The 16,700-nt window shown below is 41.3% G+C and overlaps 1 protein-coding gene across 1 annotated transcript in view; it reads right to left on the reverse strand.

Moving 5' to 3' along the window:
- The window catches only part of LOC128692433 (cytochrome P450 4C1), a 182,412-nt gene that overhangs the window by 93,516 nt on the left and 72,196 nt on the right, over positions 1–16,700 (reverse strand). Inside the window, exons 4-5 of the mRNA XM_053781616.2 lie at positions 7,854–7,944; positions 7,385–7,570 (exon numbers count right to left, since the gene is read on the reverse strand). Of these exons, the coding sequence (XP_053637591.2) occupies positions 7,385–7,570; positions 7,854–7,944 (277 nt within the window). The remainder of the gene's footprint in view (positions 1–7,384; positions 7,571–7,853; positions 7,945–16,700) is intronic.

The following is a 16,700-nucleotide window of genomic DNA, read 5'->3' on the forward strand; positions in this document are numbered from 1 at the left end:
GTGTTGAGCTCCTCACATACTTCTTGGTTGTTTCTCGTGAACTCCCCACCTTCCTTCCTCAACCTGATTACCTGGTCCTTGACTGTTGTTTTTCTCCTGTTGTGGCTATACAACAGCTTCGGTTCACACTTGACTGTTCATGCTATGGCATTTTCGAATTGTTGCTGAGCCTCTCTTCTTATCTGTGCATATTCGTTTCTGGCTCTTGGGCTTACCTCCTTATTTTCCATCACTTAGTTTTTGCCTCCCTACACTTTTGGGTGAACCAAGGATTCGTTCCAGCTTTCCATTATTTCTGTTTCCCTTGGGAACAAACCTCTCCTCTACCTTTTTGCATTTTGTTGTCACGTAGTCCATCATTTCTATTACTGGTTTTCCTGCCAATTCTCTTTCCTCACTGAATTCTTGCAGGAAGCTCTTCATGCCTGTGTAGTGCCCCCTTTTGTAGTTAGGATTCTCCTGTCCTATTACTGCTACCCTCTCCACTTCTAGCTTTACTATGTATTTAAAGCACAGAACCACATGATCACTAGCTCCAAGGTGCCTTTTGTATGTGATATCCTCGATGTTTGAACTACTCAAGGTGAATACTAGGTCCAGTCTTGTTGGATCATCCTCACCTCTCTCTCTGGTAGTGTCTCTAACATGTTGATGCATGAGGTTTTCCAGTACCACGTCCATCGTCTTGGCTCCCCAGGTTTCGGGACACCCATGGGGCTCCAGGTTTTCCCAGTCTCCTTGTGATTGAAATAACCTATAACTAATAACTTTCCTCTACCCATGTGAGCTCTTTTGGTTACCTTGGCTAATATGTCTACCATTGCTCTGTTGCTCTCTTTGTATTCTTCTCTTCGCCTCCTGCAGTTCTGTGACGGGTTGTACATCACTGCAATTGCCACCTTATGGGCCCCAGACTGGATTGTTCCTACTCTGTAGTCCCTTTAAGCATTCCATCCATTCCTTCTATTTCCTCAAATCCCTGCCAGATTTTAAGAGCAGTGCAATTCCTCCTGCCCCACTACTCACTCAGTCTTTCCTCAGGATTTGATATCCGGGTGGAAAGATTGCATCTGTTATCTTAATGAGTTTCATTTCTGTGAGTGCTATTATGTCTGGGTAGGTCTCCTTGATTCTTTCATGCCACTCCTCGCATTTATTTGTTATTCCCTCTGCATTTGCATACCAAACCTTCAACTTCTTTTCTAAAAATGTGGTCTATGGGGTACATTGGGGTTAGGGGAACGGGAGACCTGATGAGGACCAATGGACGGTTGCTGTAAAGGTGCAGTTTGTAGTGAGATGGGTAGGGGCATTGGGTATGGCATATGTGTTATGGTTTAAAAAGTTTGGCTGCATTGGGGTTGTCCTGGTTGGGGGCTTCTGTAGGTGGTTGTGAGGGAGGTTATATTTGATCTTCCTCCTGAATCTGGGTTCTCCTCTTCATCTCCGTCTTTGCCTTTCATTTCTGCATTCATCTCTGTACAATCTCTTTCGGTTTCTGCCTTTCTTCTCGTGTCACAGTCGAGATACACCCTCCAGTACCCAAACATGTCACTTAGGATCCTGTTTCGAGCTGATTCAGCCTTGAAAATCACTTTGACTGGCCTGTTTCTTCCTCTTGCACCCCCTTCCCCTACTCTCGGAAAATTTGCCAGCTGGGCATTGTCATCTTCTCCTAATGTTTTCAATCGCTTTTCTCTCCCCGTGTCTTCATAAGCTTCCCCTTCAACTTCCTGGAGCCCACTGCATATTTATATATACTCCCTGATTCGATTTAGTGGCCTTTATTGCAGCTTTCCTTTCTTCAATCTCTTCATTATCTGTTATCCCTGGCCCAGTGGTCTGTCATTTTTCCTTTTCAGCTTTCTCTGGGCACCACTGTGGTCTGTTAGAGCCTCTATGTATAGCTTAGCTCTTTCATTTGCTACAGTCCCCTCGATTGTTTCTGATGTGATCCTCTTTTTTCTTGGGCTCTACGAAAGTCTGATAGGGCTTCTGCATATAGTTTCACTCACTCATTCTCTACAGTCCCCTCGTTTGTGACTGAGGTAGCAGTTGTTTGATGTCATGCCAACATTACTCTTTAGTTCTTTTATCTGCTTCAGATTTTTCAGTTCCTCTTTTAATCTCCATATCTTAGCCTCTGCTGCTATGATTTGCATCTCCTACTTCCTGTTCTCTGCAGCTATCCTCTCTTCCATTTTCAGGCTAAGCTCTTGTAAGTTCCTTCCCCACCCATGAGCTCTGCTACCCAATCTTCCTTCCCAGACTCATTCTCCAGTCCCCTGGTTTTCTGTCCTGCTCTCTGGCAACTCATTTTTTTTTTCTGGTTCCAATAAAAATGAAAAACTTATGAATTTTTGTGTGGATGTTTGTAATGTGTGTTTGCCTGAGTGTGTATGTGTGTGGGGGGGCTGGAGGTAGAGGAGGAAGCTGAAGACAGTGGTGAAATCGGAGAGAGGTGGGGAGGGGGAAAGAGGGGGAATATAGGGAGAGAGAGGAGGAAGAAGCAAAGGGAAAGAGAGAATGGGAGAGGGAGAGGGTGAAAGAGGGAGAGGAGGGAGAGAAGAAGGAAGAGGGTGAGAGAGAGAGAGAGAGAGGGGGGATCAGGGGAGGGAGTGGGAGAGAGTGTGTGTGGGTCTGTAGGTGTATGAGAATGTGTGTGTGGTCTATGTGTGGATGTGAACATGTGCATGTGTGTGAAACTATATGAGTGTGGGTTAATTGTGTGAAAAGCAGTAAGTGGGATTGTGCGTTATGGTGTATGAGTGTATATGTGGAGTTTGCCTGTGACACGTGGTCTTTCATATTGCTCTACTGGACCTGACCGACAACCATCTACTAGTTTGTGTCATCTGTGTTTTTCCTTTTTCCAAGTCTAATAGACACTTGTCTGTGTGAGGGAAAAGTTCAACAGATAGGAGAAGTGAGCGAATATATGGTGATGATAGTTTGATTGCAAGACTGCTTGTTAAGGTAGGGTCAGTGTCTAACTCCCGCTATCCCCCACCTTTTTCCACCCGGAAAGGTGACGTGTGGGGCTCCGACCAAATGGATAATCACTTGACTCACAGCTCCCAGCACAACTGTAAGTAAAAGCCTCTGCTCCTATTTTTAATGGATATGTTGATTAAAAGCTTCACTTTTAACTAATTGAGGAGACTAAGTTCATCGTGCTTTTACTTTAATGTTTAAATCCTCACCAGTCTTTTAATTGCCTTACACTTATGGAGAGTGTTTTATCGAGCAGTGGTTAACTTTTGTCTCTTTCTAGCTTGGAATGTCAGCTTGGGTCATCTGGCAACTACAGGGACAGTGCTGAAAGAGATGAACCTCACTTTGGTTCTGGGATATCACCCTTGATCTACTTACCTGAGTGTATCCAACCCAAGGCAGCTACCCCTCATCTCTGCAGTGGTGAAAGACCTGCGTTCCTATCAACTGGACGGATCATTCAAGGCTAGACTTACGGTGACTGAATAGTCGTTGGGTTGTCACTCACCAGCTGTGACCCCCCCTACATCAGCAAGAGCTAGTTTCTACAATGTGCTGTCAATAACACCGACTTGACATACCATGACACCTGTATAAATTAGCGTTGAGTTCAAATATCATTTTTATATTTCATTTTTCATTTCTTTCAAGTAGGATAAAAGTTCATATTTAATTGTTTTATATTTTCAATTCTAACAAAGTGGTTTATATATGACTCAAGAAATCGTAATGACACGATTGCAAACAAACCATACCCCCGGCCGGGATTGAACCCGCGGTCATAGAGTCTCAAAACTCCAGCCCGTCGCGTTAGCCACTAGACCAGCTAGCCACAATAAGATTCATCCAACTAGGTATATTTCTACACCATAGGAAGGTTAGCACAGGCACCTCTGTGACCACAAATGCAAGTTTTTACAGACGAATCTCCAGCTAGCGTGGCCGTGACGAACTCTAGCTCAAGTCCCTTCACTGCCGTCAACATGACTCAAGAAATCGTAATGACACGATTCGTCACGAGTTCGTCACGGCCACGCTAGCTGGAGATTCGTCTGTAAAAACTTGCATTTGTGGTCACAGAGGTGCCTGTGCTAACCTTCCTATGGTGTAGAAATATACCTAGTTGGATGAATCTTATTGTGGCTAGCTGGTCTAGTGGCTAACGCGACGGTCTGGAGTTTTGAGACTCTATGACCGCGGGTTCAATCCCGGCCGGGGGTATTGTTGGTTTATATATGCATGTCATTTTTCTATTCATTAATTTTCCTAAGGAGGAGCAAGCCTTGGTAATACTTACTTAACATGTTACAGGGCTGAGTAAGCCTTCAGTCTGCTCGCCTGTTCTACTATAAATTACCAGATGCTATTTGTTATTGAGTACCGGATAGCCTTTTTTTTTTTATCTTACTAGGAGAGCTGGATCGTTCACAAACACCTTGGCGATTAATTGGAACTCGCCCCTAACTCCCAGAAAAACCAAGTATATGTGAGATGCTTGTGATGCAGCAGTGGCCTGGTGGCAAAACCTTTAGCTTCACACGGTGAGTGTCCGGGTTTGATTCCCGGAGAAGGGGTGGAAACATTGGATGCGTTTCCTTACACCGGTGTCTATGTTCACCCAACAGTAAAATGAGTACCTAGGTGTTAGTCGACTGGTGTGGGTTGCATCCTGGGACAAAACTGACCTAATTTGCTCGAAATGCTCTGCATAACAATGGCTTTCTATATAAAATGTCATTGATATCAGCTAGGCCTATATACCTAGTATGTGCTTGTAGTAAATAGATATTATTATATTATTAACTCGTTGTGATGTCCTGGTGTATATCCGCCTCCAGTTCTTATCGATATTTAATATAACCCAATTACTGTGCTTCTTTCACTGGTCACACACTTATTTCACTTCATTTTTCTTGGGTGACACGTGTGGCAATGTCGCCTGCACCACACTACACCTGCCCTCTATGATTTGCACTACTAAATATCATTTTAATGTTCACTTATAATTGTGGCTTACCCCACACTTATGTGGCTCAGGGCAACTTGTAAATCTCTTCAAAGATTGTTCACTACCCTGATACACTTCCCTGCAGTAACCTTAGGTATCACACAACACTTAAATTCACACAGCAATGAAGTTGTGACTTGCCCACGCGTGGTGTGTGTACTCGCCTAGTTGTACCAACCTAGTTGTGGTTGCAGGGGTCGATTCACAGCTCTTGGTCCCGCCTCTTCACTGGCCGCTAATAGGTCACTCTTCCTGCTCCGTGAGCTTTACCTTATTTCTTCTTAGTTATATATGGATCCTGCCTCCACTGCATCACTTCCCAGACTATTCCACTTCCTGATAACTGTGGCTGAAGAAATACTTTCTAACATCCCTGTGATTCATCTGTGACATCAACTTACAACTGTGATCTCTTGTTGCTGTACCATCTCTGGAAAATTCTGTATCTCCAACCTGTCCCCCAGTGTCGTTAGGTCCATTTCCCTTAACCTCTCCTCGTAGGACGTATCCCTAAGCTCCGGGACTAGCTTTGTTGCAAACCTTTGCACTTTCTTTAGTTTCCTTATGTGCTTGGCTAGGTATGGATTCCATACTAGTGCTACATACTCCAATATGGGCCTAACGTCCACAGTGTACAGGGTCCTGAACGATTCCTTAAGATGACGGAATGCTGTTCTTAGGTTTGCTAAGCACCCGTGTGCTGCAGCAGTTATTTGGTTGATGTGCGCGTCAGGAGATGTGCCCGGTGTTATACTCGCCCCAAGATCATTTTCCTTGAGTGAGGTTTGTAGTCTTTGGCCCCTGACACTGTACTCCATCTGCGGTCTTCTTTGCCCATTCAGAATCTTCACGATTTTGCACTTGGTGGGGTTGAATTCCAGGAGCCGGTTGCTTGACCAGGCCTGCAGCCTGTCCAGATCCCTTTGTAGTTCTGCTGGGCCTCAACTTTACATCTGCTAACAGGGACTCTTCGGAATCTACTCCTTCCGTCATATCGTTCACAAATACCAGAAACAGCACCGGTCGTAGGACTGACCCCTGTGGAACCCCGCTCGTTACAGGTGCCCACTGTGACACCTCACCACGTACCATGACTCACTGTTGTCTTCCTGACAGGTATTCCCTGATACATTAAAGTGCTTTCCTCGTATCCCTGCCTGGTCCTCTAGGTTTTGCACTAATCTATTGTATGGAACTGTGTCAAATGCTTTCTTACAGTTCAAGAAAATGCAATCTACCCTCCCTTCTCACTGTCTCACTGCTGTCACCCTTTCATAAAACTTCAGTATGTTTATGACAAATTTCCAGTCCCTGAAACAGTTCTGGCTGTCTCTGATAAGCTCATTCCTCTCTAGGTGCTCCATCACTCTTCTCAGCATAATATTCTCTAAGACTTTGGAAACTATACATCTCAATGACAGTGTCTCTTTGTTTAAAAATTGGGACTGCATTTGCTGTCTTCTATACCTGTTAGTCGCCCTGCTTCGATAGATGTGTTGAAGATTGTTGTTAGTGAATATATAGCGCCTCTGCTCCCTCTCTCAGGACCCATGGAGAGATGTTATACAGCCCCATTGCCTTTTTGATATGTAGCTTCCTTAGCACCCTCTTCACTTCTTCCTCGGTTGCATGTATTGTCCAACGCTTGATGGTGTACCCTGCCTCTCCATCTTTTTGGAGTCCCTTCTGTCTCTTCTGTGAACACGTCTTTGAATTTCATGTTGAGATAATCACATACTTCGTGGTCGTTTCTTGTGATCTCCCCTCCTTCCTCGTCAGCCTGATTACCTGGTCCTTGGCTGTTTTCCTCCTGATGTGGCTGTACAGCAGCTTCGGGTAAGATTTGCCTTTCGTATCTGTGTGATTTTCATATTGTCATTGGGCCCCCTTCTTACCTTTGCATATACATTTCTGGTTATGCGACTGCTCTCCTTATTCTCCTGGGTCTTTTGCCTTCCATACTTCTTCCATTCTCTAGCACACTCGGTTTTGGCTTCTCTACACTTTTGGGTAAACCAAGTGCCCATCCTGGATTTCTGTGCGTGTGTGTGTGTGTGTGTGTGTGTGTGTGTGTGTATTAGTGCCTTTGTTCGTAGGAATGAATTGTTAATGAAGGATATAAACAGCAGATAATATCGAATAAAATTCACGAATTTTACTAAGCCTGGATGCTGTCAACTTCAGGCTGTCATAATAATATCCATAAATTTCTGAATAACCAGTGACCACTGTACATATGCTGGGTCCAGTAAATTACTTCGTCATAAATATTTTCTAACTAGCTGTTTAATTACCGTATCCAGTACATTACATCGTGCGTAATCTTGGTATCCTTGCGTCACAACAGTATCCATTATAAACAAGATAAAATCATCAGCTTACCACAAATAACGTCCAGGACACAGAGGGTAAGGTCATCATATATGTCGAAGGTATTTCCATCAGCTTTCTTCTCCAGTTTTTGGATCAGCTTGTTGCTTTGTTTATTAAAGACCGACATAAACTCTTCTAATATCTTGAAGTGAAATGCTGGAGTGAGTAGCTTCCTGCGTGTATGCCAGTGACTGCCTGTGAAGAAGACTCTATGGTAGGTATTGAGCATGTAGAAAAGATAAAGCTTCAAAGACTGCTTTGCTGTTGCGCTCTCCTCTCTCTCTCTCTCTCTCTCTCTCTCTCTCTCTCTCTCTCTCTCTCTCTCTCTCTCTCTCTCTCTCTCTCTCTCTCTCTCTCTCTCTCTCTCTCTCTCTCTCATTTTTATAATTGCTCATAAAATTAAATACCAAAGGCTTGAATTATCTTAAGAGAAAAGAGCAAGATCATTATTTACACTACTGACTCACATGGTACCTACCAGTGGAAGTCAGAAGACTCAAGCCCAGCCAGGGATGAATGAAATCGTAGTCCCTCCCTTTGTCCAGGTGTTTCTGGCTACTTAATAAGACCTATAATTAAAGAATGAAGATTATCTAAAAGAGTTTTGGAACTCTGGGAGAAAGAAGTGAGATATTTCTTTCATTATAAGGTTTCCCCGCAAGATAACGTTTGAGTGATTGCCTAAATACTATTTGATATACTTTCTTTTTTTCCAAACTTACGTTCATAAATACAGAATGCATTGTTTGATTCTCTTCAGTTTTTCAAAGCTGGTAGACTGTACAAGGAAAAGGTTCGAGTAGTTAATGTGTGCAGGAATATATGATCACATGGAATGGATTCGAAAACTTTCAAGTCACTTCTGCTTGACTTTAAACAAAACGTCTGTTTTCCTTCAAACGTTAAGTTAAATTTAATTCCTAATTTGACAATAACAGAGACTGTTTGTTGCCAGAATCAACAGTTTCATGAGACATAGCACAGCGAATGAAATTGTTGAGGACTTTAATACAGAGAATTCTGAATTTAGGGCTGTAGAAGCACATAAATTCTCTAAACCTAACAACAACAAGGTAACCTTAAAGTTAATACTTGAGACACCTGAGGAGGCCAAACTTGTGTGTCAAAATGGCTTCAAATGTTTTGGCACCAGATGTACACCTGACCAAATCTCCCTTGAACGATTTGTCAGTGTGACACAATGTTTTAAATGTTATGCCTTTGGTCATAACACCAACAAATGCAGTACTCAAGGGCAGATTTGTAGCATTTGCTCTGGCCAACATTCTTATCGAGATTGTAATAATAAAAATACACCCAAATGTGTCCTCTGCAACGGAAAACATCATGCTGTTTCTGCTATTTGTCCTGAAAGAAAAAAGGAAATGCAGAAAATTATTGAAGCCAAGAAACTGTCCACTTCTAAGAAGACCACTCCCCAGGCACCGCCAACGATGTCCCAAACTTCCTTCCCAGCTCTGCCTGGATCAAGTGGGACTCCTCAGGTCTCTACCAATGGTTCCAATGTTTGGAATTCTGCCCCTCGTGGAGCGCCCCAATCTAACCCTCACCTACAACATACACAAACGCAACAACAAGGTTCAGTCTCATCTCCTATGTCTCAGGTATCCACTGCCGGGGATATGACGAGAGCACAACTAATGTATATGATGGCCAAAGACATAGCAGGTGGTGACATTCAACTCTGCTCTCAGGTTTTAAATGATCTGTTAATGGTTAATGGGATCACTCCCATCACTATCCCAGAAAATGTGAAGGCTATTATGACGCAGCCTTCTCATAACAAGAAGTATGTACCCTACTCTACATCTTAAAATAAGCCTAAGCCATCCCTGGCCCAGGGATCGCCCACCTCGCATACCCAGGTTGTCAACTCCCCTCAACCCGATAAGTCAACACCTGAACATAACAATGCCCCAGAAATTGGTGCCTACTCTCCCGCTATAGAAGCTGATCCTGTTGAACAGGAACTTTCCCAGGGTAACTCACCTTGCCTACCTAATTTTCCCTTGGAGCCTCCACAGTCTCCCATTACCTCTCACGAGCCTCTGCTTCCTGTAACTGGGAATATCATACCTCAGTTTTCTGATGATGACTCTAACGATTCTAATGAGTCTGTTAATATTACTGCCTCTAGTGAAGATGATGGCATTCTTAATACACAAGCAACCACGCAGAAGTTCCCTCCTTCCCTTGACGAGTCCAGCAGGGATAGTGTGGATTCCAAACATGACATTACTTGCAGGCGTTCAGACCGCAGTACACGAGCGAAGTGCAAGAAATAATGGGGATTACAATTTTCCAACTTAATGTTCAACATTTCTTTAATAACCGTTACCTCCTTGAGGTTGAACTACATAATTACAATCCCGATGTTATACTCTTGAACGAGACAGCTGCAAGAGTTGATCAACAAATTAAATTACGTGGTTACTCTACTGTGGAGAAATCGAGAGGACCATTTAGTGGTGTAGCCATCTTAGTTAAATTAGGCTATACATTTAAAAATATTCATGTTGATGAAGATAACATTCTTGCAATAGAAATGACAACGTCTCATGGACAACTAGTGATAGGAACTGGATATTTTCCCCCGAGACAACAATATATAGAGTCAATTCCTCTACATAGGATATTAAGCAGAAATATTCCAACAATTCTAGCGGGAGATTTTAATGCTCATCACCCTGCCCTCTTCAACTGTGGAGCTGGTATTCCACTGGGTGACTTAAAAGGAAAACAACTATTTAATATCATGACAGCCAGAAACTTGTCATTTCAAGGCCCATTCTTTAAATCGTACATTGGACCTCATCCAGGGACACCAGATATAGTACTGACAAACAGAGACTGTGACATCTTCCACTGTCGTATATCTCCTGGTGGAAATGTAGGATCTGACCATATCCCTGTTATAATACAACTACAAACTTCTCCATTTAGAATCCATGTACCTCCTAAACCCAATCTTAACACCCTAGGATTTGACCCCTTCAGGGCATTTCTGGGTGACGATGAAATTGTGTCATTGGAAAATCTACCTTCCACTGCAATTGATGATGCAATCAGGTCCCTGCATAATCGAATAATTGAAGCTACTAATGCAACTTGTCAATTAGCTTCCACAAATATAAACCTACTAGGGAAATTTAGAGACAATTTAAGAAATTATCAAGCAGAATGTCGAAGGCATCTTCAAACGCGACAACCACCAGCAGCTACACTGCACCGATTAAGGCAAGAATTAATTAACATGATTAGTCATCACAAACGGGACTTATGGAAATTGCTAGTTCTTCAAGCTAATCAGTATAAACGTGAACCAGCAAAATTTTGGAGTAAGATCCGACAACTTTTAGGGGCAAAGCACAAGGCTCCTAACTACCTAGTTCATACCTTCACTGATGAGGATGATGATGTTGAAATTAAACTTGACGATCCACAGGACCAGGCTAATTTGATGGGTGATGTATGGGAGAAAATTCTCTCCCACAATAACAGTCGTCAATTTAACAATAATCATTATCAGTTGGTAAATGAATGGAGAGATGAGAACTTAGATGATCTACAACCACTACCTTCCATCGATACTTCAACTCTTGACGATACCCACCCGCTTACTAGACCTATTACATTACTAGAGATGAGTCAGGTTATTGGAAGAATGCGAAATAGAGCCCCTGGCCTCTCTGGAATAAAAATGAAACAAATAAAGTTCCTACCCAGAAATTGTAAACAGTCTTTGGTAAATATCTTTAATGCCATCTTGGCCTCAGGACATTTTCCAGTGGTTTTTAAGACTGCTAGGATGATCTTTCTTGGTAAGCCCAATAAAGACATCCACCAACCTGGGAACTATAGACCTATGTCTTTACTTGAAGTCACTGGAAAAGTTCTTGAGAAAGTCATTTCCAACAGATTGAACTACTATATGGAGTTTAATCACTTTTTTACTGAAAAACAATTTGGCTTTAGAACACATAGAGGTACCAATCATGCAATAAATGTTATTTTCGATACTGTAGCAAGTCTAAAACATCAGGGCAATCTTGCCTTAATTGCCACCAGAGATGTTCATAAAGCTTTTGATAGCTTATGGCATGATGGCCTTATATACAAACTCATTGACCTACCAGACCATAACTGGACTTTTCTCAGAGTAATATATAATTTCTTAACTCAAAGAAAAATCATTCCCACCTTTCATGGCAGGTCGACAGAGTCTTTTATACCGACAGCTGGTGTCCCACAAGGTTCTTGTCTCAGTCCACTTCTGTTCAACATTTATGTGAATGACCTTCCTCAACCAGAGTTTAATGATACAATTGTGACACAGTTTGCAGATGATGTTATTCATGTCGTCTCATCAGCTCCGGTAACAGGAAAATACAAGTATGAGAGAGTCATAGAAAAAATGAATATTGAACTTCGTCGAACATCTAACTGGGAAAAGAAATGGAGAATTACGACTAATCCTGACAAGGTCCTTGTTAGCACGACAGGATGTTTTGCATCAACAATTGAAGATAAAGGAGGTATCTCCATGAGTGGTACAACTGTCGCCATTAGAAACCCTAACAAGATTTTGGGATATGAAATAGACAGGCTGCTCCACTCAACATCTCATGTAACTAAAAAGATCAACATAACCAAAGCCGGTCTTAGCAGTCTCTTTTGATTCAATCAAGCCCCTCAACATGTCAAAAAACATCTGTATAAAATGTTAATAAGACCTATACTCGAATACCCTTGTGTCCCAATGTCATTAACAACAAAGACCAATATGCTACGGTTACAAAGGGTCCAGAATAGAGCTCTTCGCTTCATTACCGATACCAGGAGGAGAGACAGAGTTAAAATGGCAGATTTACACATACAACAAGATATTACTGCCATAAATGTACGCCTTGACACCCTAAAAAAGAAACAACTCTATACAATGCAAGAACTATACATGCCAGATAGAGAACATCCTATACAAGTGGTAAATACCACGGATTATATCATCAATACTCCTCCTCACAGGACTCAAAGAATGACTCTTCCACAGAGGGTCCGTCGTTTTATACATAAAGATGATTACCCACGACCCATGATATTGAGCAACCTCCCTGATGAAGAAGATTGGGTAACACCAGAACCCTTCTATGTATACTGAGAAAATCATCGCCCCCAATTAGGGAGACATCTTACATAACAATCTAATGTAAAAATTATGCTGTGATGAATGGTTTTGAAAACCGACAAGTTGAAGAATTGAGACACTTATGCAACACATGGGAATCTTTATTGAAGAAACGTTTCGCCACACAGTGGCTTCATCAGTCCAATACAAAGTAGAAATGGGTAAGGAGAGTAGAAGTATGAGGTAATCAGTCCCTCAACCTGGATTCGATGTGTTCAGTGATGGACTGAACACATCGAATCCAAGTTGAGGGACTGATTACCTCATACTTCTACTCTCCTTACCCATTTCTACTTTGTATTGGACTGATGAAGCCACTGTGTGGCGAAACGTTTCTTCAATAAAGATTCCCATGTGTTGCATAAGTGTCTCAATTCTTCAACTTGTCGGTTTTCAAAACCATTCATCACATCTGTCAGACACTGCAACATCATGGAATCTTGGTACAAAGACTTCAACGCTTGCCCAAACCTTTGGACGATGACCTACTTACATTAGTGGCAGGTCCCACTAAGATCCCGCCTCCTCCTGCTTCAACTCATCTCACCGCAGTATATAAGCCACCTCTCTGGCCCTATGCTGCACTTACTACAAGAGTGATGGACTGAACACATCGAATCCAGGTTGAGGGACTGATTACCTCATACTTCTACTCTCCTTACCCATTTCTACTTTGTATTGGACTGATGAAGCCACTGTGTGGCGAAACGTTTCTTCAATAAAGATTCCCATGTGTTGCATAAGTGTCTCAATTCTTCAAAAATTATGCTATTTACCATGGCTGGACACCACCTGTAAGAAGCCATTGTCACGTAATTCTATAAACTGGCCAGAAAATTATTGCCTTCATTGTCGCATAAATATCCGTTGTGCAATCGCAAAAAAAAAAAAAAAAAAGAAAAAAAAAAAGAAAAAAAAAAAAAAAAATGCAACTTGTATAATTACTACCAATTCAGAGTCATGTACTTATATATCTGTTATATCTATGTGACTCTGATGGGTTAGTATTATACCCCTTAAAGAATATCTTGTCATTTCACATACACTTTTTAAATTACACCAAAGTGGTTGAGCCACTTACCTTTTATATCCTACCTCTCTCCCCCCTCCCACCCTTTTCCAATATTTCCATCCTTACCCATCCTTCTTCCTTACCCATCTTACCAAAGCTCTGGTCATAAGAAGAAGAAGAGAGTGGGAATGATGTACATAGTCGAACATTTGCAATTTTTATATTTAAAATAGAGTAAAAATACTTTCAAATCATTTTGAGATAATATAGTATACGTCTATCGAAGAGTTTCAATCTTTAAAGGTTAATGCATCAAATGGACGGAATACTGCCCAATAAGTTTATTTTGAGTATGCCGCAAATTTAAATTTATCAGTATACTAATATAGATTAAATCTTATAATCTATGCAATCTCTGCGATTACCGAAGAATGTCTCTCCTGATCAGTTCCAAAATATTAATGCTAAAGTATATACTAAGACAAGACATGACAGAGTTTAGGTAAGACGCCTGTGGGGTGAGCGGAGAAGACGGGACAGGCGAAGAATAGCGTTGGAGAGGAGTGTCCACAGTGCCAGGGCTAAACCCCGGCAGCTAGGCGCTCGTGAGGCTGACTGGAGAAACAGGAGGTGTAGTTTGAAAACGAGAATGCATCGTTCTTAGTTGGTAGAAGTCTTGAATCTTCGGTAGCTTGCAGCAGGCTTGGTCGCAGGAGGGAAGGCAGGTGGAGACAACAGAGGCAGCTCAGTTGTAGGTGTTATTTAGCGTACAGCATTTGTGGAAGAGCCTTTCTCAAATTAATGGAAGTTGGTTCAGGAGATTTGATACAGTGTCGTTTTACTTCCAAAAGTAAAACGGAGTGGTTTGATGAACTCCAGTGAAAGTAAAATAATGTGGTCTCACAAGCGAACTTAACAGACCCAGCACAGAACCCTTTGTACAACTCTGTGCATGGTGTCCTCATTCGAGGGAGATGTGTAGAAAGTCAGGTTGTCCTAAATAGATGAACTGTCCCAAGTAGGTTTGTGGTGTTGAAAGTGCCGGAGTTTGCTGCATTTACAAGGTGTGCATACACCATGCAGTACAGCACCTTGGAGGGAGCACCGTCAGGGAGTGGAGAGAGGGAGTTGCTGGGTGAAGGCGTCTGTAGAATCTTGGTATTGTCGGCTTGTAGTTTGGTTATTGCAGTGTATGTAGGTGAATTCTTTAGTTTTCTTCGATATGATTTCTTTTCTGAGTGGGCACTTAACTGCAAGGGTACGATGATTACTCGTGCAGTTAACACATGCTGGAGCCGTAGTGATGGTGCAAGATCTGAATTCGTGTCAATCATTCCCACATTTAGAACAGAATTTCATATCCTTGATGGGACAGTCCTTGGTGGTGTGATTATAGGAGTAATAGATAAAGCAATGGAAGACGTGTGTGAAGCATTCAGGTTCAACATGGCTTGGGTGGATGTGATAATATGAGATGGCCAGTTCTTCAGACAGAGCATGGGCAGCCATGGAGATGTCTGAAAAACTGATCTTTATCATTGATGATGCATTAAGGATCTTGGTGATGATGTGTACAGAGGCCCAAGTGTTTTGTTCCTAGATATACGTTTTCAGTGCTTCAGTTGAGAGAGACGTGACGATCTTGTCAAGCCTTTTCACAAAGATGGAACGTTTCGCCTTCAAGAATGGAGACTAGTATATAGTGAATTGCTGTGCAAATAGGGTCTTGACTGAAGAGTCGTCTATTAGTTTTGAGGCTTCAGTGTTGTCTGTGCTGACAACAATGAAGGAATCCTTCAGAGAGTGGATTGCCGTAAACCTGCAGGCAGATCAAAAAGGCGGTAGCTAAAGCTAGCTTCGAGTAGTCATTGATTACTACATTCACAGGCTTGATTTTCACACGAAGCTGTCGTAACGTGTGAAAATCAAGCCTGTGAATGGAGATTTCTTGAGTGTAGAGCGACTGTCTTGCTAGTAGGAAGGTCAGCAGTGGAATGCATTTAGTAAGAAAAACGACACAATACAAGTTTAGACTGTGAAGATGAAAAATTGAAATTTTATTGAAAATCTAAGAAATTAGATTTTCTTCATTAAAAAACACAAAACGAAATATTTCTTTCTGTAAGGATTCTAGATAATTTTTAATAAAATAAAATTACAAAAACAAATCTGAACAATAATTAAAATTTACATATTTATGAATTTTATTTTTGTTCTATATTTTCGTCATATTGTCAGGTACAGAGTTGTCTCCATTAACTTCTTGCAAGGCTTTCATTTATAATTTTATGCTTTACAGGATTGGCTTCAAACTTTCAAATATTGTGAGCTAAGACCAGTTGAAGGCTCGTGCAACAGTTGCCACGTCTTCTGCTAAATTTTGTATAGACCATTTAAAAGATAATACGTGGATGTATTTTTCTTAATGGCCGGGTTCAATCTGGCACTTTGTAACAGCAGAAAATCTCATTCTTGTTCCAGTAACGAGAACAGAAAACTTGATCCAGAATGTCACCAACATATTATCCATCATCCTGTCGCTGATGTTGAAGATTTTTTTTATTTTTTTTTATTTTATTTAAAACATTATAAATTACAAGGATGTATAAAATATTAAATAACACCACAATACAGGATCTGTACGAGATTACTAAGAATCATATCACAAGTGCAGAAGAAAATTTTGAAACCTAATACAAAATAGTAATGTGTAACAAACACGTAAAATACATACATACCATACACTGATACATATTATACCAAATGATAAAATATCTGACACATACACACAAAACTGTTGGGGGGCAGTTCCCCCCCATTAAAACCCATCTATAAATACATCCACATCATTCGCACACTTAATGATCACAGCAGTGATCAAACATTAGTTTATGTAACTTTTATATAGATATGCAACTGTTTATGAGATTTTACTTAAGAACAAACTCTGGTAATTATTCTAAAACATTACTCCATAACAAAAATAAACATTATACAAATTACATGATCACATAAATCATCAACAACTACAAAATTTATACAGCATATGTATAATCTTGGAACCTTTTGGTCACAGACGAATTACTCACAGCAGATTCCACAGAATG

This window comes from Cherax quadricarinatus, chromosome 53 (genome assembly GCF_038502225.1).
Source record: "Cherax quadricarinatus isolate ZL_2023a chromosome 53, ASM3850222v1, whole genome shotgun sequence".
Taxonomy (NCBI): domain Eukaryota; kingdom Metazoa; phylum Arthropoda; class Malacostraca; order Decapoda; family Parastacidae; genus Cherax; species Cherax quadricarinatus.